The sequence below is a fragment of the Xiphias gladius genome, chromosome 17, assembly GCF_016859285.1.
Source record: "Xiphias gladius isolate SHS-SW01 ecotype Sanya breed wild chromosome 17, ASM1685928v1, whole genome shotgun sequence".
Taxonomy (NCBI): domain Eukaryota; kingdom Metazoa; phylum Chordata; class Actinopteri; order Istiophoriformes; family Xiphiidae; genus Xiphias; species Xiphias gladius.
Genome location: NC_053416.1, coordinates 147,231 through 167,268, shown reverse-complemented (window position 1 = coordinate 167,268; position 20,038 = coordinate 147,231). Strand labels below are relative to the sequence as shown.

General features: G+C 44.0%; 1 protein-coding gene across 1 annotated transcript; it reads left to right on the top strand.

Moving 5' to 3' along the window:
- The first annotated feature begins 1,842 nt into the window (after positions 1-1,842).
- slc23a1 (solute carrier family 23 member 1) lies at positions 1,843-13,272 on the top strand. Its single transcript, XM_040151273.1, has 14 exons — positions 1,843-1,904; positions 5,492-5,665; positions 5,834-5,991; positions 6,110-6,198; positions 6,298-6,365; positions 6,779-6,960; positions 7,719-7,839; positions 7,941-8,097; positions 8,399-8,546; positions 8,649-8,754; positions 9,015-9,144; positions 9,228-9,371; positions 9,452-9,547; positions 11,480-13,272. Exons 1-14 carry the CDS (start codon positions 1,887-1,889, stop codon positions 11,725-11,727), a joined length of 1,839 nt encoding a protein of 612 aa, XP_040007207.1. The 5' UTR covers positions 1,843-1,886; the 3' UTR covers positions 11,728-13,272.
- The last annotated feature ends 6,766 nt before the right edge of the window (positions 13,273-20,038 follow it).

The window sequence follows — 20,038 nt, the reverse complement described above, 5'->3', positions numbered from 1 at the left end:
GTAACTAAAGTTTATTTGAAATATTTCTGTTTTTTAAACAACAGAATAAATCAATTCATAAAGTGTTTAGTTTTTCTCCAGCAGAACTTTTAATGGTGACAAAGGTTAGAGTTTAGACCTGAATGTTGGGAAATGAAACAGAGAGTAAAACTCAACTCTAAATTCATTGTGTTTTATTTGCCAGACATTTCACATAATCAACTCCAATAATTGATCAATAGTCAGCTGTTTCTTCACTCTAACAGACAGAAGCATGACAATGTTGTCCTGCTGTCAACTGAGGAACCAGGTCCCACAGAGTCCAATCTCACAGAGAGGTTAGGTCCCACAGAGACCAGGTCCTACAGAGGAAACAGACTCGAGAGTTTTTATATTTCTGTTTGTACACCTGAGAACCAGGAGGCGGATCCACAGTCCGAACTGGTTTAAACTGGTCTAAACTGGTTTTTGAAGGTTTGAATCGTGTCTGATCTGAAAATGATGCAAATATGTGATGACAAAATAGAGAAATTATTATTATTATTAATATTATTATTATTATTATTATTATTGTAATATTGTGTACAAACTGCAGATGATAAATGCAATAAAAAGGCTGCATGTGTAAAACAGTTTAGTTTTATTGGATTATTGATCAGTGATCATAGGGGATCAGAATCGGGTGGAAGTAGTTTTCTTTTTTTAATAAATTTCAGGAAACAGAATGTTCAGATTTGATTTAATTTCAGACAAACATCAGACAAACATCAAACATCATCATCACAGGATTTATTTCCTCGTCACTGACGACGTTCAATCGAAATGTTTTAGTTTAATACAGTCTATAATAAAGAGACAATAAAGAACAACAGAAACAAATTTATTGGCTTTGATTTCTACCTGAATTCTAATCAGACAGAAGAAACATTTTATACAAATGAACAGACTGATGATGATGATGATGAAAATTTAATGTCTTCAGTTTCTTCTGGTTTTACTTTTCAAGTTCAGGATGACAGGCCTCATGTCTTTAATGATTCCTGTCATCACCTGAAGCCGCTGTTTTTTGATTGGCTGCATTTCCAGGTGTCCCATCTGGAAACATGTTTCCTCTGAGAAAATATTAAAAAGTAAAACGTCAAGTCTTGTTTCCCTCCACTGCTGCTGTGTGAGTATGAGCTGATAAACAGCTGGTGGAGCTGATTCTCCAGTCGCTGCCATTAAACAACCACAGAAGAAGAGGGCACAGCGAGACAAGGTCATTGAAAGAGCTCCAGTCAAACCTCCAACAATGGAAACCTTGTGGAGAACATGATGGAAATCTGACTTTTCTGTCGGTTCCATGTGTTAATGCGAGGAAGGTTCCGGGCTCCTCGTGGCTCCACGCAGACCTGATGGTTTCCTCTCTTCATGCTTCCTGTACGTCAGCATTTATTCACTCAGTCTGTTTTCGACAGCTGCTGTTACACCCGACACTGTTAACACTGATTTATTTTTTTGTAATTTTCAGTGACATTCAAATATGTATAAAAACAGGTGAATGGAAACACGCCTGCTGACAACACACCTGTCCTCTCTCTGTAGGTGTGTAACTGAAAAATAAGTAAAAACAAACAGAGAGTTTGTGAGAACGTAACAACACACAGACTGTGGACTTCAGTGATAATCAATAATAAATAATCACTGATCATAAAACCCATTGTATCAGTGAAAGTAACACACCCTGTAACACCTGCACAGGTGAGAAGTTTCTGTCTCATGGAGAAATGATCTGTGTGTGTGTGTGTGTGTGTGTGTGCTGGTTAATAATCTAATCTTTGTGGACTTTCACCTGAAACACTAAAACTCTCCCTCTTTTTTCAGTTTTTTGTGCTTGATCATCCAGAAGACAGACTGCCACGGGTGAAATGGAAGACGACTGTAAGGTAAACTATTGATTATTGATTGAATATTGTCTCAAAAACAGTGCTGGTTTCTGTTCAACAGTGAAATGTAGGGCAGGTGGACTGTGGGAGTGGTGGACTGTAGGTCGGGTGGACTGTAGAACAGTTGGACTGTGGGACAGGTGAGCTGTAGGAGCGGTGGACTGTAAGACAAGTGGACTGATGAACTTTTCCTGATCAACTTATCAACTTTTAATCAAAAGATTCAGGTTCCTTCTGTTCAGATTAACCATTAAATGTTTCCACATCACAGGTTTGTCACTGTTCTGAACACATTCCAGCTTTTCTCAGTACACACTGACTTCTGATCAGTTAAATGAGCCTGTTAAAGAGAAACTGACAGTGGATCTGAGAAAGATGGAAAACGGCAGCACTGATGCCGAGAGAAAACAAGTCTGTCTGAACTTCTGGACATCACAGCTGTGTATGTTCATGTGTATTCAGAAGTGTTCAGGTGTGTTCGGGAATGTTCGGGTGTGTTCAGGTGTGTTCGGGTGTGTTCAGGAGTGTTCGGGTGTGTTAAGGAGTGTTCATGTGTATTCAGAAGTGTTCAGGTGTGTTCGGGTGTGTTCAGGTGTGTTCAGGAGTGTTCGGGCTTGTTCAGGAGTGTTCAGGTGTGTTTGGGAGTGTTCAGGTGTGTTCAGGTGTGTTCAGGAGTGTTCAGGTGTGTTCGGGTGTGTTCAGGAGTGTTCGGGTGTGTTTTGGAGTGTTCGGGTGTGTTAAGGAGTGTTCAGGTGTGTTCAGGTGTGTTCGGGTGTGTTCAGGAGTGTTCGGGTGTGTTAAGGAGTGTTCATGTGTATTCAGAAGTGTTCAGGTGTGTTCGGGTGTGTTCAGGTGTGTTCAGGAGTGTTCGGGCTTGTTCAGGAGTGTTCAGGTGTGTTTGGGAGTGTTCAGGTGTGTTCGGGTGTGTTCAGGAGTGTTCAGGTGTGTTCGGGTGTGTTCAGGAGTGTTCGGGTGTGTTCAGGAGTGTTCAGGTGTGTTTGGGAGTGTTCAGGTGTGTTGGTGTGTTCAGAGTGTTCAGGTGTGTGTTCAGGTGTGTTCGGGTGTGTTCAGGAGTGTTCAGGTGTGTTTGGGAGTGTTCGGGTGTGTTAAGGAGTGTTCAGGTGTGTTTGGGAGTGTTCGGGTGTGTTCAGGAGTGTTCAGGTGTGTTTGGGAGTGTTCAGGTGTGTTCAGGAGTGTTCAGGAGTGTTCAGGTGTGTTCAGGTGTGTTCAGGAGTGTTCAGGTGTGTTCGGGTGTGTTCAGGAGTGTTCAGGTGTGTTCGGGTGTGTTCAGGAGTGTTCGGGTGTGTTCAGGAGTGTTCAGGTGTGTTCTGGAGTGTTCAGGTGTGTTCAAGTGTTCAGGTGTGTTCAGGTGTGTTCAAGTGTTCAGGTGTGTTAAGGTGTGTTCAGGAGTGTTCAGGAGTGTTCAGGTGTGTTCAGGTGTGTTCAGGAGTGTTCAGGTGTGTTCGGGTGTGTTCAGGAGTGTTCAGGTGTGTTCGGGTGTGTTCAGGAGTGTTCAGGAGTGTTCAGGTGTGTTCGGGTGTGTTCAGGAGTGTTCAGGTGTGTTCAGGAGTGTTCAGGTGTGTTCGGGTGTGTTCAGGAGTGTTCAGGTGTGTTTGGGAGTGTTCGGGTGTGTTAAGGAGTGTTCAGGTGTGTTTGGGAGTGTTCGGGTGTGTTAAGGAGTGTTCAGGTGTGTTCGGGAGTGTTCAGGTGTGTTCAGGTGTGTTCAGGAGTGTTCAGTGTTCAGGTGTGTTCGGGTGTGTGTTTGGGAGTGTTCAGGTGTGTTTGGGAGTGTTCGGGTGTGTTAAGGAGTGTTCAGGTGTGTTCGGGAGTGTTCAGGTGTGTTCAGGTGTGTTCAGGAGTGTTCGGGTGTGTTAAGGAGTGTTCAGGTGTGTTCGGGAGTGTTCAGGTGTGTTCAGGTGTGTTCAGGAGTGTTCGGGTGTGTTCAGGAGTGTTCAGGTGTGTTTGGGAGTGTTCGGGTGTGTTAAGGAGTGTTCAGGTGTGTTTGGGAGTGTTCAGGTGTGTTCAGGTGTGTTTGGGAGTGTTCAGGTGTGTTCGGGTGTGTTCAGGAGTGTTCAGGTGTGTTCGGGTGTGTTCAGGAGTGTTCAGGTGTGTTTGGGAGTGTTCAGGTGTGTTCGGGAGTGTTCAGGTGTGTTCGGGTGTGTTCGGGAGTGTTCAAGTGTGTTCGGGAGTGTTCAGGTGTGTTCGGGTGTTCAGGTGTGTTCGGGTGTGTTCAGGAGTGTTCGGGTGTGTTCTGTATCTGTCCTGTTACATTCTCTTACATGGATTTCCAATGCAGCTGAACTAGAGATGTCATCTTTTTTATTCCACACATTCTTCTTCTTTCTCAAACTTGGTGCCTACATTACCCACAATGCACCTGGACCCGAGCAGCGAATGTAGTTTGGTGTCACGGCCAATGGAAGTAGCACCGGTAGGGACGTCGCAAATGCAGACACACAGGAGGTCTAATGCAGTGAAGTAACTTTAATAAATGAACAAAAACTGGCTTATAAATGCAGATGGGTGGATAAACTGGAAGATGGGCTGGTAACACAGGGAAATACTTAGTAACAGGTACATAAACAGACAAACTGACAATGAGCTGGTGGCAATGGCAAGTATGAACAGTAGCTAGGGCTGATGAGGGAAGTGGGTTCAGGTTTTTGATAGGGCAGGGAAACTCAGGTGATTACAAATGGAGAACAGGTGAATCCGGGGACATCTGGTGGGCGGATGGAAAATGGCAGGTCTGGGGAAATGAAAGGAAAAAACATGGTCAGGGAGAAGAAAACAGGGGCCAATGGGAACTGAGAAGCAGGTCATGACACCTGGACCCTATAGCCTGCAGCAGAGATAAGGGGGGGCTACGGTGAATGCATTATGTCAATGAGTGTCTTCACAACTAATATAAGACATATGTGTGTGTGTGTGTGTGTGTGTGTGTGTGTGTGTGTGTGTCTGTCATAGGCTAATTCTGGGGACAAATTTCAGATTAAATACCAAAAGCCTTACGAAGCTGATTCTTTCAGGTCAGTGGTTAAGGTTAGTGTTAGGGTCAGTTCAGATCAGATCTTCATGGCACTTGGCATGTATCATCTATGTTCTCTCATGATCACAAGTTATTCAAATTGTTTGAGTCTCCAAACAATCGAAAAAGTATAAAGGAAAGACTTATATGTGCATATAAAGTAAGTGATGTTGAATCTTTACTCACAGTCGGATATATCCAAGAGTCTGATGTGCTGTTGTTACGAGATAATCAACGCTATTGCTTATTCTGTGAGCGGTCATAACGTTTTGGATGATTGTTGTACCTGTCCAGGTGAGCTCAGGCGTTTCACCTTCTCAGGTTGAAACTGGACCTTTTTGTCTAAAAGAAGAACAGCAGGTTTGATCTTCAATTTTTTTCTTTGTTTTCTGATGAACAGACTTTTCAAAGATGGATGATGGATGACAGTTGGGAAAAAAGAAATTTCTTTTATATGTATCTGTTGCAAACATGTTTTTTCTTGTAGTTCCATAATGTGACCAAATGTTATAAATGACGTGCGGTAATCACAGGTTTGTCTGTTTGTCTGTCCAATCAGAATGATGATTACCTGGCAGAGGGGCGGAGTCACAAGGAAGACAGGATTGACCTGCCAATGGGAGAAGACAGAAAAACTACACAGCCAATTGAACCAAAGAGGGCAGCGTCAGACATGATTTATACCATCGAAGATGTTCCACCTTGGTACCTGTGTATTTTACTGGGACTACAGGTAAAACTGGCACTAGACTGGGTTTAGACTGGGATTAGACTGGTATTAGACTAAAATTAAACTGGGTTTAAGAAACAAAGACCAATGACAGGCCAGCAAGACACGGGTTTGTCCAATCCAGTAAAACAAGGGTTGATGACGATGTCACCTTTTCTAATCTATCTACAGCATTACCTGACGTGTTTCAGCGGGACTGTAGCGGTACCGTTTCTCCTGGCTGAGGCCATGTGTGTTGGTCAAGACCAGAACACCATCAGTCAGCTGATCGGAACCATTTTCACCACCGTCGGAGTTACAACTCTGATCCAGACCACCGTGGGAGTAAGGTGAGACTGAGTAAGTCAGGGTGAGTCTGAGAGAGTCGGGTGAGTCTAAAACCTCTCTGTTTGTGTGTGTGTGTGTGTGTGTGTGTGTGTGTGTGTGTGTGTGTGTGTGTGTGTGTAGACTTCCTCTGTTTCAGGCCAGTGCATTTGCTTTCCTGATTCCTGCTCAGGCGATCCTCAGTCTGGACCGCTGGAGGTGTCCAAGTGAGGGTGAGACTGTCTGCCTGTCTCTTATATAATTTTTATAGTTTTGATTTTGTAAATAACAATAATAATAACAACGTGATTTGCTCTGTATTTTCTCTGCAGAGGAGATTTATGGGAACTGGAGTCTTCCACTGAACACCTCACACATCTGGCAGCCACGCATCAGAGAGGTACCTGCTTATTATTGTGTCCACTGTGCATTTGGCCAGTCCAGGTGAGTCCTGAAGCAGACATGTATCAGGTGTTCAGAAGGACTGCAGAGTTCAGAAAGGTCATGGAGAAGGTACTTTCTGTCACCCTCAACGATCCACAATGGTGGAACTCCTGAACCCGACTGACTCAATAAAGCAAGGTAGGGAGACTCAGGGGAAGACTTTTCTCTCACAGAGGTCTCTGAAGAGTTAAAAAGTTCTGCAGCGGCATCAGGTGTGGCTCAAATTCACCCCAAAAGACCGAAAGCTCTGGACATTATAGGATAGTTTTCATGTCCATCAGTGGTTCTGCAGAGTCCAGCTAATATCAAGGTGAAGGGTTTTATTTTTTGTGTAAATAAATTATTGATTTGTTTGTTTGTGTGTCTCAGATCCAGGGGGCCATCATCGTCTCCAGTCTGGTGGAGCTTGTGATCGGTCTGTGTGGATTGCCAGGTTTGCTGTTGGAGTACATCGGTCCACTCACCATCACTCCAACTGTCTCTCTGATCGGCCTGTCTGTCTTCACCACAGCTGGAGACAGAGCCGGGTCTCACTGGGGCCTGTCAGCACTGTGAGACACCTGTCTGTCTGTACACCTGTCTGTCCACCTGTCTGTTTGACATCAGTGTAGATCTGAAGGCGAAAACAGCGAGGGGAGGGGGGTGACACAGTGAGCCCAGCAGCTCTATGAAACTAAGAGATCTACACATCTCACGGTAGAACGTTCTACCGTGAGATGTGGAACGTAGGCTATTAAAAAGATCAACAGACAGTTCTTGACCGAAAACGCAAATATTCATGGAGGCTGAGGGTATGTACACGCTGTCTGCTTTCTTCTCAGCTGTTTCCGTCCTCCTTACACGAAGATCTATGGGAGACGACTGCATGGTGGAAAAAAAGTGAAGGCCAGAAAGTGTGTACACACAGTGGTGTACTGGCCATCGGGCAAACTGGGACAGATTCCAGTGGGCCACCACATAAAATCCATAAAGTCTACACCATCGCTGTTGGTCTCTTTACTGGCCTGCAAATGAGAGCAGGCTGCCTGCATGTTCTGGGACTGGGCTCACTGGCCAATTACAACCAAGTTAGTTAATACATGTTAACGTTCTAGACTAATGCAAATGTAGCGCGTAGCAGCGAGTCTGTGTAATCAACCCCCAACCCGACCCGAGCACCCACTCCCCTCCACTCCAGTCAGATAGTTTTTGCTTTAATCTCTGTGTCCACCTGTCTGTCCACTTGTCTGTTTCTTTTAAACCCTAATAAACTGGCCATATATTAACTACAAAATGGTTGACAGACAGACAACCGTCTCTCTCTCTTCAGGTGTATTTTGCTCATCGTGCTGTTTGCTCAGTACCTGAGAGCGACATCCCTTCCTGTTCCTGTTTACAGCATAAAGAAAGGACTGAGGTCCACCCGAGTACAGATCTTCAAGATGTTTCCTGTAAATAAATAACTCACACACATGTGTACACAAAAACAAAAACAAAAAAAACAGGTGATGGTGTCATGTGACAGGTGAGTTTTTAACTTCTGTTCTCGCAGATCATTCTCGCCATTATGTTGGTTTGGCTCGTCTGTTACGTCCTCACTCTGACCGACCTGTTGCCGAGCGACCCTGACAGTTACGGACACAAAGCTCGGACGGACGCTCGCGGTGACATCATGACTTCATCACCCTGGTTCAGGGTACCCTATCCCTGTAAGTCAGCCAACCACAGGCCTCAAAACTGTCATTCACATCAGCCAATCACAGTTTAACAAATTCAAGGTTTTCAGGTGTGGGTGGCAGTAATCCAGGGTCATTTAGTCCCTGGGTTTTGTCTGTATTTTTTACCTGTTAAGAAACTTGCTTCTAACATTCCTCTGTGAACATGAAACAGTCAGTCAGGGGTCAGAGATCACAGGCAGACCAGTTAGGACAACCCTCTGCAAGGACAGAGATGATGATGATGAAGATAGATCTTTGACTTCCTCTTTCTGCTGCCTCTGGTCCCTGATAGGTCAATGGGGGTTGCCGGTTGTTACGGTTCCTGGAGTGTTGGGGATGCTAAGTGCGACCCTGGCGGGAATCGTGGAGTCGATTGGAGATTATTACGCCTGTGCTCGTCTATCTGGAGCCACGCCCCCTCCGGTCCACGCCATCAACAGGTGACAGGAAGACAGGAAGTAAACAGGTAGAAATGTCATCTTACATGGCGGACGCCCCCCCCACCACCCAGGTGTTTGACAGTATTTGTTTGTGTGTTTCAGGGGGATCTTCACTGAGGGCGTTTGTTGCATCATTGCTGGTCTTTTAGGAACAGGAAACGGATCAACCTCCTCCAGTCCAAATATAGGTGTTCTGGGCATCACCAAGGTAACTGAGGGCATGCCCACCTGACAGGGGTTCATATGCATGGTAGAAACGTACTGGTACTGGACTTACTGGTCCTGACCTTACTGGTTCAAGGACAGAGGTAATTGACTGGCTGGTAATTTGCAATGTTTCTGATTATGAGGGATCCCCAGACCTCTCTATGACCTGGACTTGGACTCACACCTGCACTGGGGAGTATAAAAGTGTTCTCCACAATCAGTTCATGGTGTTGATGTTGGAATCATTGACCCTGTGTGCAGGTGGGCAGCAGGCGGGTGGTGCAGTACGGCGCAGGCATCATGTTCCTGTTGGGATCAGTCGGGAAGTTCACGGCTCTGTTTGCCTCGCTGCCAGATCCAATCCTCGGAGGGATGTTCTGCACATTATTCGGTGAGTCACAGTCAAAGGTAACAAGTATTAATACAGGTGTGTTAGTGATGTTACAATAATCCAGGCATGTTGTTGTTTCTCAGGTATGATCACTGCTGTAGGTCTGTCCAACCTGCAGCTGGTGGATTTGAACTCATCCAGAAATCTTTTTGTTCTCGGGTTCTCAATGTTCTTTGGTCTGACACTGCCAACGTACCTGGACTCGCACCCTAACTCTATCCAAACAGGTGAGATCTGATAGATGTAGATCAGTTCTATGTGCAGCTCTGATAGATGTAGATCTTACGGATCAGTTTTGTGTATTAAGGTCTTGCAGAGCTGGATCAGATCCTTACGGTTCTTCTGTCCACTGAGATGTTCGTTGGAGGATTTTTGGCTTTTTGTCTCGACAACACAATACCTGGTAACACGCACAAACACACACACACAAACACACAGATGTTAACTTTTGTCACTTTTGGGGAAAATTACATAGACTTGCATTCATTTCCTGGAGACTTAACCTAACCGTAATCCATAACCACTGAACCAAAAATCTGCTTTTTCCCAACTGACCCTTCACTAAGTCACGCCCCTCGAATGCAGACTGGCAAATCATCTTGTAGCATCGGCCAACTCCGACCATGGTCCGACAACTGTACGGCCGTGCTCCATAACAGTGAACAGACCCTGCTTTACAGGAATAGCGTTGCTCCTAGAGTATCATAGTCTTCTATCTCGTTGCCACGTGATGTGGTGGTTTGCTTTTATATTGTGATCTGTAAGCTTTAGCTTCTATCTTTAACTTTTTAATGTGTTTTTGCTGCTGAGTCTGAGTTTGACATCCTGGATATATCCCTCGAACACACACTGTAGACCCTTCTGTCTGCTTCTCTCTAAAACTGCTTTTTCGTTTTCCCAAACCTTGATAATATTTCTTCAGGGAGTGCAGTTAGTGACAGTGTGGGGGCCATGCTAGCTCTGACAGCTTGACGGACTAGCAGCGGCTAACAACAAAGGGGCGGGCCTTAGTGAAGGGTCAATTGGGGACATTGCTTTTGTCCCCAGTTGTACAAGCCATCCTCAGTTAACAGCTCTTTAGTCTGAAATTTGTCCCCAAAAGTAACCTAAGTAAGACACACACACACACACACACATACACACACAGCAAAGAAATGTGTTTTACATGTCAGTTTGTGTTCAAATTAAACGATTGTTCATCAGTGAACCCAAAATGTCTTGGTAAGTTTATATTTGAACTTTGGACAGAGCAGGGCTAGCAGTTCTCCTTTGTTTTCGGTGTTTATGCTAAGCTAAGGTAATCGTGCCCCAAAGTACTGAATACTAAGTCATCTGAATGTTAGAGAAGGTTTTATAAAAATGTGGGACTGTTTCTTTAAGAGACAGAGTGAAAGCTGCTCACACACACACACACACACACACACACACACACACTAGGTCACCTGTTGCCTTGGGTGACAGTGTTGAGTGAGATGAACATGTCTCATAGTGATGGAGAGAAACAAACATAAACAGTGTGCCTGTGTTTATGTGTGATTGTGTGTGATGTTACAGTGGATTTGAAATAGAATATTAAGCAGCTACAGGTCTAAATCCCTCTGTGTTGTGTCTGTAATGACCTGAGCAGCCTGTAGGGGACGTTGACAGACCTTGACTCTGATCTGATTCGGGATTTTAGAGGAAGTAATCCAAGTAGGGAATAGCTGAGAGCTGGGAGCTGGGACAGAACTGAAACCTTTTCAGACATGAAAATGCTGAAATGACGCTGTTTGTCTTTGAGACTTCAGACTGTTACCGAGACTTTCCTCCTCTCACAGTGAATACACTCATGCATTTTCACATCAGTTTCCTCATTTAATGGTGTTACAGAGTGAATTCTGCTGCAGCTCAGAAGACCTGAGAGAGCACGTTAATGACAGGACTGGATTTTCATTGATTAATCCACGCAACTGGAAGGAATGAATTTTAAGAATTACATGGAGACTGTTGGTCAGATAATTACTGTGGTTGTTCGCACCGCGACTGGTCTGATAAGAGAAGAATCTCAGCAACTTCAAACTGAGTCTTTAGAGAGTTTCACAGTTTATTGAGGTGATACCGAAGCAACGTCAGGAGGCAGAACGAACCTCACACTTAATCTCTTGTGTTTCCTGCTGCAGTCTGTTCATCTGACGTCACTTCACACTGGAGTCGTGTTGCTGGAGAAATGTCGTCCTGACTTTTACATTAAAGGGACGAGCAGGTCTGGGAGGACTGCAGGTGTTTCTGAAGCGTTGTGCTTCGATCCTGTGTGTGTTTGTGTTTACAGGATATTTTCTTCTTTGTGTGTCTTCAGGTTCCAGAAAGGAGCGAGGTTTAGTCGAGTGGAGATCTTCCTCCTCCTCCTCCTCATCCTATGATCTTCCTCTGGGGATGGGAGTGGTCAGGCGGACTCACTGGCTCAAACGGTTTCCCCTCAGCCCCTCCTTCATAGGTTTCAAGGCGTCTAATGACCCGCCGACACCTGAGGAGGAGGAGGAGGAGGAGCCAGGAGGAGCGGCAGAGGAAGCTGCTGACAGCCACTTGCCCAGCACCAAGGTGTGACTGTGATGTCATCAGTAACACCTGTCAGGTGACTGAACCAAATCAGAGAAGCAGGAGGCTCTTCTGTGCGCATCATTACCTTCATATAATAATTATTCAATGACTCTTTTTGTCATTTACAAACATTTGATCCATCAGCTGATGCTGCATTCACATCACATCAGTCAGACCAATCAGAACTGCCTGTCAGCATGATGTCACTATAGATGATGTCTAATGACACAACACGACTGAATGAACATGATAATCTTCACAGAGGGACAATGTACTACACAGCTGTTTCTCTGATGTTTGTTATTTTCACTTCAGTCTGCAGGTCAACCTTTGTTACCATGGAAACCTAAAAATGACTGCTGCACACCGCTCAGTGTTTTCATGACCTCAGGAAACTCACACATTTTATTTTACTTTTATTATTTTTAATTTTCTCATAACAAGTGTGACAGGGGACACTGTAAAAATGTCTAAACTAAAACACTTAAGCGTCAGAAAAACTGTGCAACTGACAAAAAAACAAAACAAATTTTTAACATTATGTGTTTAAAGATCATTCTGTTAACTGAGGCTGAAAACCTTTAGTTATATCCGCAATCTAAAGAAAAGACAATATACAATGATGATAATAATGATAATAATAATAATAATAATAATAATAATAATAATAATAATAATAATAATAATAATAATGTCTCTGAATATTATAATGAAGGGACTGTTTTTACATTAAAGTAGAAGTGACAAATAAAACATTTTAATGAAGCTAAAAACATGAAACAAACACTTTCAGTCGTTTCTGACGGTAAATGTTGAAACACTGAAGGTCGGAAGATTCATCAGTTTTTCACATAAATCATCAGCATATAAACAGTTTGAAATTTCATGTTTCTGAATAATGTAACTTCCAGTGCTGAAAATAAACTGGTGCCCAGTAAAGAACCCTGTGGCACACCAAACAAACATATACCCCCAGGTTTACTCCACATCATTTGGGTCTGTATAACTTGATTAATCACACTTTTCTTTTTTGAAATTTTCACCTCTAACGTACAATATAAACTCTGTCAGGTCCTCCATCCTCCATCTTGTGGTTCTGGCCTCATAGAGGGAGACCTAGCTTAAAAATGATTCAAATGTTGAATCGATTGTCAAAACTGTTACCGACTGATTTTCTGTCAATTGACTAATCAATCAATGATCTAATCATTTCAGCTGTCGAGTCCTCGTTGTTTTCTGGGGAAATAATGAAACTGACATGTATAGTGGGGACAATGGGGGCCCCTCTGGAAGTTAATCAGGCTATGACCGTACATATCAACATAGCAGAGCCTTTCTGCACAATGACATATTCAGATAAATACCTCAGCGTTTCAGTCAGCAACTTAATAGTTTACTTTCACATCACAACCTTTTTCTCTTGATTTCAACGCATTTTATTTCTCTTTTTTTTGGTCTAATTTTTCTGTTCATATTCCAGGATATTCTACCGTCATGTCACACTATTGTCAAATTTAAATAATCTAGAAATAATAATTAAATGATGACCATCATGAATGTAGATCTTTTGTACCAAGATTAATTTTTTTATCAAAATTTGTTTCTTTATTTGTGCTTTGTGTTTAACCATTAGACTGAATTTTGAATCAATATTTTTTTCATTTTTTGAAAATTTGATTGTACTCATCATTTCATATTGTGATTATATTCTGTTCTTAAACACTGCTGCCACTGTGCTCCTGAAATAACTGTGTCGGAATAAAACAACATAAAGGACATTTCACTCTTTATCTGCTAGTCTCCTCTTTATGAAGCTTCCAGTTGTAAAAAAATATCATCTGAACAAAACTTTATAAAATTCTAAAAATCAAACAACGGAAAAGCAATCTGAGGTGAAATAAAGAATAATAGTGATACGTGTGCAAACAACTACAAATCAATATCCAATCAAAAAACCTATAAACACACAGTTCAGCTTCGCTGGGATATTTAAATAATTCAGTGTCTTATCTACATGGTCTGTGTTTAGATGTGATCTCTGTCAGATCATTACAGGAGAGAGAATCTCCTGTTTACAGTTTCTATTAAGTACTATCTGATTATTTTTTACTGGAATCTGAACTCAGGAAGTTCTACCTGAACAAAGATCTCAGTCCATCCATCCATCCATTCATCCATCCATCCATCCATCCATCCATCCATTTTATGCCACTCAGGTCTGGTCGTGATGGCAGCAGGTTAAGCAGTTAGTCCAGACGTCCCTCTCCTCAGCAAGTTTTCCAGCTCCTCCTGGGGGACCCCGAGGTGTTCCCAGGCCAGTTGAGATAGATAGTCTCCCCAGTGAGTTCTGGGTTTACGTGTGAATCTGTGATCTCTTTTTTTTGGTCACTACCCAAAGCTCATGACCACAGGTGAGGGTTGGAACGTAGATCACCTGGAACAGGTAAACTGACAGCTCTGCCTTCTGGTTCAGCTCCCTCTTCACCACAATTGACTGGTACAATCATTAGTCCAGACGCTGCACCAATCCACCTGTAAATAACGGTGAATTTCTCCCTGCAGGCTGGGAGCCAGTTGCTGCCTCAAATGAAGGAGTTCAAGTATCTCGGGGTCTTGTTCGCGAGTGATGATAAAAAGAGCATGACACAGGTAGACAAAGACCTCAGGCACAGTTCCTCTGCCTGGTAGCTGCGCATTTGAGTGAGTATTTTAACTGAGTCAGCTCATGTTAGCTCTTATAAAGGGAATACATCACAGTAAACTGAAGCTTATCAACATTTCTGAGGAGATCTGGTATTAGGCTCCGGAAAAAAAGACTGTGTGTGTGCGTGTGAGTGGGCTTGGGGGGGACTGCAGGGTTTGTCAGCTGCATTTAACCAACATTTCCAACATTTCTTTTCATCATACAAACTGTGATGTCATCAGGGTGCTGTATGTGTGAAGTTACCTGATGGCGTGTGCAGGGTGAAGGGGAGGCAGGGGGGGGCGTACAGGGAGGAGAAGGCCACTGTCGGCTGCAACTGCATCACTGACAGGACAGTGGGGTTAGCACCGGCCACCTGTAGCATATTGGGGGCGGGGTTTAAGGCAGTGGGGGCGGGGTTAGCACAGCACACGGGGAACACAGTGGTGTTGGGGGCGGAGTTGGCTACAGGTAAGAACACCTGGATGAACTGACCAGTTTCTGGATCCAGCAGCATCTTCCTCTGAGACTGTCGGGGTGTGTCCACATAGTAGCACTGCCCACTTTTAGGCTCTAACATCACGTGACCAGGGCCACTGAGGAGGGCTCCAGGTGGTACAGCAGAACCAGTAATGTCAACAAGGAAGTCACTACCCACCTGTGCAGGTAAGAAACTCTGAACACTGCACAGAAACGGCTGCTGCTGAAGATGGTGTTTCTCTTTTTGCTCTTGTTGTTGCTGTGCGGCAGGTGTCACTGTGTTGCCATGTCCCTCCTGGTCTCCTGTAGTCCTGCTCTGCTGAGGGGGGCATGTCTTAATTAAGAAGTCCAGCTGGTCTGAGGTGTTACTAGTTGACTTGTTCTGGTTCTCCTCAGACCTGCTCAGCAGGTGGAGGGTTGGAGCAGGTGGGAGGGGCTGCAGCTGGGTCTGTATGTAGTTCAGGGGGCTGTGGACATAGCTGACCTTCCCTGGGTGAGGGGCCAGGGTAGGGGGGGTGTAGAAACAGGAGTGCAGGACCTGCTGGGAGGAGCCGGGGGCAGACCGAGAGGACACACCCAGGAAGGAGCTCTGTTCCTGGGCAGGCAGAGGAGGCTGGCTGTCTTTGGGGTGTCTAGGGGTGGAGGAGGGGTGAAGGGGAGGAGGGGGAGGAGGGGGAGGCTGGATGAACACAGAGTGGGTGAGGGAGGTCCCAGCCTGGTGGCTCGCACCTACGGCTATCTCTGATTGGCTGACCGGTGCGGTGGTGGCCGGTGGCAGGTCTAATAACATGACAGGGTGGGTAACATCATCCACCTTCCTTCTGCTTATGATTGGCTCACTGCCTCGTCTCTGCTGTGTGATTGGAGGAGTCAGCGTTTCATTCAGTTTCCTGTCGTGTGTCTGGCTGAGAGATGCAGCGACCTTGGCAACGTGTCCTTTGGAGCAGTTTGTCTTAGTCTTATGATGACCTTTGACCCCCACAGCCTGCTGGTAGGAGGGGGGAGGGCTTGCATCTTTACCAGTCATCTTGCAGCTTGTTGGTTTGTAGGTCTCAGGTGGTGTTGCTTTGGAAAACGAGAGGCTGTATGTATTTTTAACTAAACTCCTCACGTCTCTCACCACATGAACAGGAGCTTTAAACACACCTCCACCTGTCCCCGTCCCCTCCCTCACTCTCTGCTGTTCTGCAGGTGGGGGGAGGACAGGTAATGCCTCAGATTTCTTCTTCACGTGTGAAGTTTTAGTGTTGCTCTGCTCCACCTGCATCTTCTTGGAGAGGACGCTCTTAATGATGCAAGACGCCATCTTTGTTTTAGTTTCATCCAGAGACAAAGATTTCTGCAGACGTCTCGGAGCTTCAGAGTTCCCTCCAACCTGAAACCCTGAAACCACAAACAGGATCAGACCAGAACCTGATCAGGCCCTCACAGCTGATTAGACACTCAGACTGGAATCTAGTCAGTAAAGGCAGGGACAGGGATTCTGACAGGTACAGGTAGAGGCGGGGTTTCTGACAAGTAGAGGTGCTGTTACCTTGGCCGGCCCCTGCGACCAGGCCCCTGTAGACCCTGTAGCTGTTGAAATCACTGCTGGTCGTCGAATGCGTGTGGATGGAGGCAGGCATACTGTGTTGTCGTAGCAACAGATCAGGGCGGTGATGGAAAGCCGGACAGAGCAGCTCATTGGCTGACACCTCACTGTTAGCTGCTCCCTCTTCAGCAGGTCCATCCTGTGGGATCCCCTGGACAGGTAGACAGGTGAACAGACAGGTGAAAAGTTATAAAAAGACAGATAGGTAGACAGATTTGGAAATCTGAACAGAGAAACAAGGGAATGGGTAATCAGACAGGTAGACAAAAAGACAGACATTGAAACAGACAGGTGAACAGGTAAGAATAGTACCTGTAGTTTCTCAGTTTTCTCCTGGTCAAAGACATTCTCCATGTCTTTCTTCTTCTTCAGTTGAATCTGTCGTTTTGGGACCATCTTTAGACCCTTCCCCTCCTGACCTACCACCTGGATAGGTAACAGGTGAAAACACAGGACGATCAAAAGATAAAAATATTGATGCAACAGGCTGAATCTAATAGAAGATAAAATAATTGTTTTGAAAATCAATTTTTTCCTGCTTCTGAAACACAGTGATTTGAATTTTTTTTTGATTCTTCAGTAATAGTTTTCAGTGTTTGATTTTTTTGATAAAAGTTGTTGATTATTTGATGAAAGTTTTTGGATCTTCTTTGAATCCAGCTTTTGATTCTTTGATAACAGTTTTTGTTTTTTTGATAAAAGTTGTTGATTCTTTGATTAAAGTTTTTGTTTCTTTGATAAAAGTTGGTGATTCTTTGATAAAAGTTTTGGATGTTTGATAATAGTAATCTGCAGCTGTTTGATAGTCAGGTTTACAGACTGTTGAGCTTTACAATAGAAAACTGTATCATCAGCGTAGACATGGACTCAGTGAGTTTCATGTTTCCTTGAAGAATGCTGCTGGTTTTTCCTCATTCCGTGGTAATTTTTTTCTTTAAACAATATCTTTAACGTTGTAAGGACTCTCCTGGATAATGGAATGATTATACAGGTTTATGATCTGACCTCCAGTTTGATTTATACAAACTTTGTTTCGGAGGAATCAGGTTTTGTCTGCCAGTTTGGCAGACAGATCTAAGTACTACAATACCGATGAGCCTCGGCTGCCGTTACCAGGGAGAAACAGCAAAACAGAATTGTGAATCAGAGCGGTGGTGGATTCAAAACTCTTCATTCATGCATCTAGCAAAGCGTGACACCACTGCCACCGAATTCTGTAAAAACTGATTCAGAATTTAACAATGAACTGATTTAATCTGCAGATTGTGTTTTCAGTTTTCTCCACACCGTCATCTTTAGCTTCCACCCACTGCTAGCGGCTCACATGGCACAATTTTAAGCTCTTTGATTGGACGTTTCTTGCTGAAATGCACCTTGACAGTTGCAGTTAACTAATGTCCACAAGGTTGTACCTTTGATGTTTTTTTTATCAAAGAACAAGATATTTTGTAACACAGTTGTTGATAATTTGTTTTGATGAGTTTGTTATTGATCCAGCTCCAACTGAGTCACTAATATTTTCTGAGAGAAAAATGAACGGGACTTTTAATGCAGGAACCAGGAGAATCTTAAATACATCCGGTTATTCAGTTCAGTCGTCCAACAGTCAACTCTGTCAGAAAACTGTAAAAATTAATGAATGAAAACTTTTTCTACAGAATTATAAAACAGACCCATGAAGAACATGAAATGATGGTGATGAAGATCAGCTAACGTTTCAGGGATTCAAACTGAGCAGGAGAGACTAAAACGAACCCTAACCCTCGGTCAGTCAGGGTCACGTCACGTTAATGTGAAAATAAAACTCACCTGTGTTTCCAGGGTAACTTCGACACACTTGAAGCCGTTCTCTGGATCTGATTCTTCATCATCTGATAGGAGAATTACGGAGGGAGAGAAATGGAGGGAGAGATCCTCCTCTGACCAGTCGCTGATACTCCCCTCTTCTTCCTCCTCCTCCTGCTCTTCCTCTTCAGAGCAACAGGTGGAGGAGATGTCCAAGTAATCCGCCTCTGACTGACCTGTACAGGTGAACTCAGGGCTCTTCTTTGTCGGAACTAGCGAACACAGCGGAGGCATTTGTGTCTCAGAGTCGTGATAAGGCAGCAGGTCGACTTCAGGGCAGCGGTGCGCACTGAGGAAGACCTGCCTCCCTCCTCTTCCTCCTCCTTCTCCTCTGTCCACTCTGCTGCTCATACTTTTTTGTTTCTCTTTAATCTGAATGCTGTATGTTTTTGATTCCAGCTGTTCGTCTCTGATTCTCTGGGGAAAATCTCTGACTGAAACATGAAGACACAGATGAACAGATGGTTACTGCAGTGATTTTAAACATAAACATCAGCTGTTTTCAGTCCTCGGAAAAAAAAAGAGCTTCTGTTTGACACGTTGGAGAAATTGAAATTGGGATTCACAGGAAAATGTTTAAGATTCAATTCATTGAGTCATAACCTGCTTTGGTTGCAATAGTCAGAGCAGAGACATCAGTAAATACTAAAGTCATCACTGTTAATGAGTGACAGTCTGACTCAAACTCGACAGCAGCTGCTCATCTCTTTACAGACTCTGACAGATCAAATCAAATATGTAAATGGCGCTGCTGACACCACACTCCTCACCAGCATACCTGACAGAAGTGTTCAGGTGTGCCAGTCGGCCAATACAAACCCAGCTTCACTATTCCGAACTAAAGACACGCTTCATTTTAACTCAAAAAAGGTTTTATTCATAAGTTTTAATCTAGAGTTTGTCAGTTACAATGAAACCTTTAAAAACTTCACTTTAAACAGTTTCTGGTTTATAGTGTCAAACAGTTTCACGGCTGCGATACAATCACGTCAGAAAATTTAAAGTTAAAGAGAAGTTCCCAAGTTTAGATAATGTTTGAATGTGCGAATATCTGTCTACAACTTTATTTTAGTTTCTCTTTTATTCGTTTTTCTTTTTTACAGGAATGTGTTTTCTACCAAAACTCTGAATCAACAAAGACCAGGTTATAGAAAAAGAAGTCCATATATTAAGTCAGTGAAAGATCTCAGATGACCTCAAACTTGTTCTTACCCTCAAGGATTTCACTGTTTCTGTCTTCAAATCCACTTTTTGACGATCCAACAGAAACCGGCTCATCAGGATCAGGTCCAACTTGCAAAGATTCAGGTTCAGGTTTCTAATAGAGATCCTGGTCCTGGTCCTGGTTCAAGCTCAGGTTGGTGGTCAGAGTCCAGCAGAGTCCAGGACCAGATCCAACTCAGGTCTTTGGTCCATTCGGAAGATTTGGTCCCGCTGGTTGTTTCGGGGATTAAAATCAAAACTTGAGAATTCTTCAGGTTGACTATGCCGTCAGAGCCGGTTCAGAGGAAGTTCTGGTCCCAGAGCAGTCTGCGTGCTCTTGTTTGTTTCAGTTTAAAATGGGTTCAACACAGGCTCAGTGTCAGGGCGATCAACACCGATAGTCCTGTGGGAGAGCGAGAGAGTCGTAGAGCGAGGTTCAGATAAACAGAGAGAGAGTGGACGAGCGAGGCTGTGTGTTGCTGACAGATTGCAGGTGCAGAGAGAGAGAGAGGACG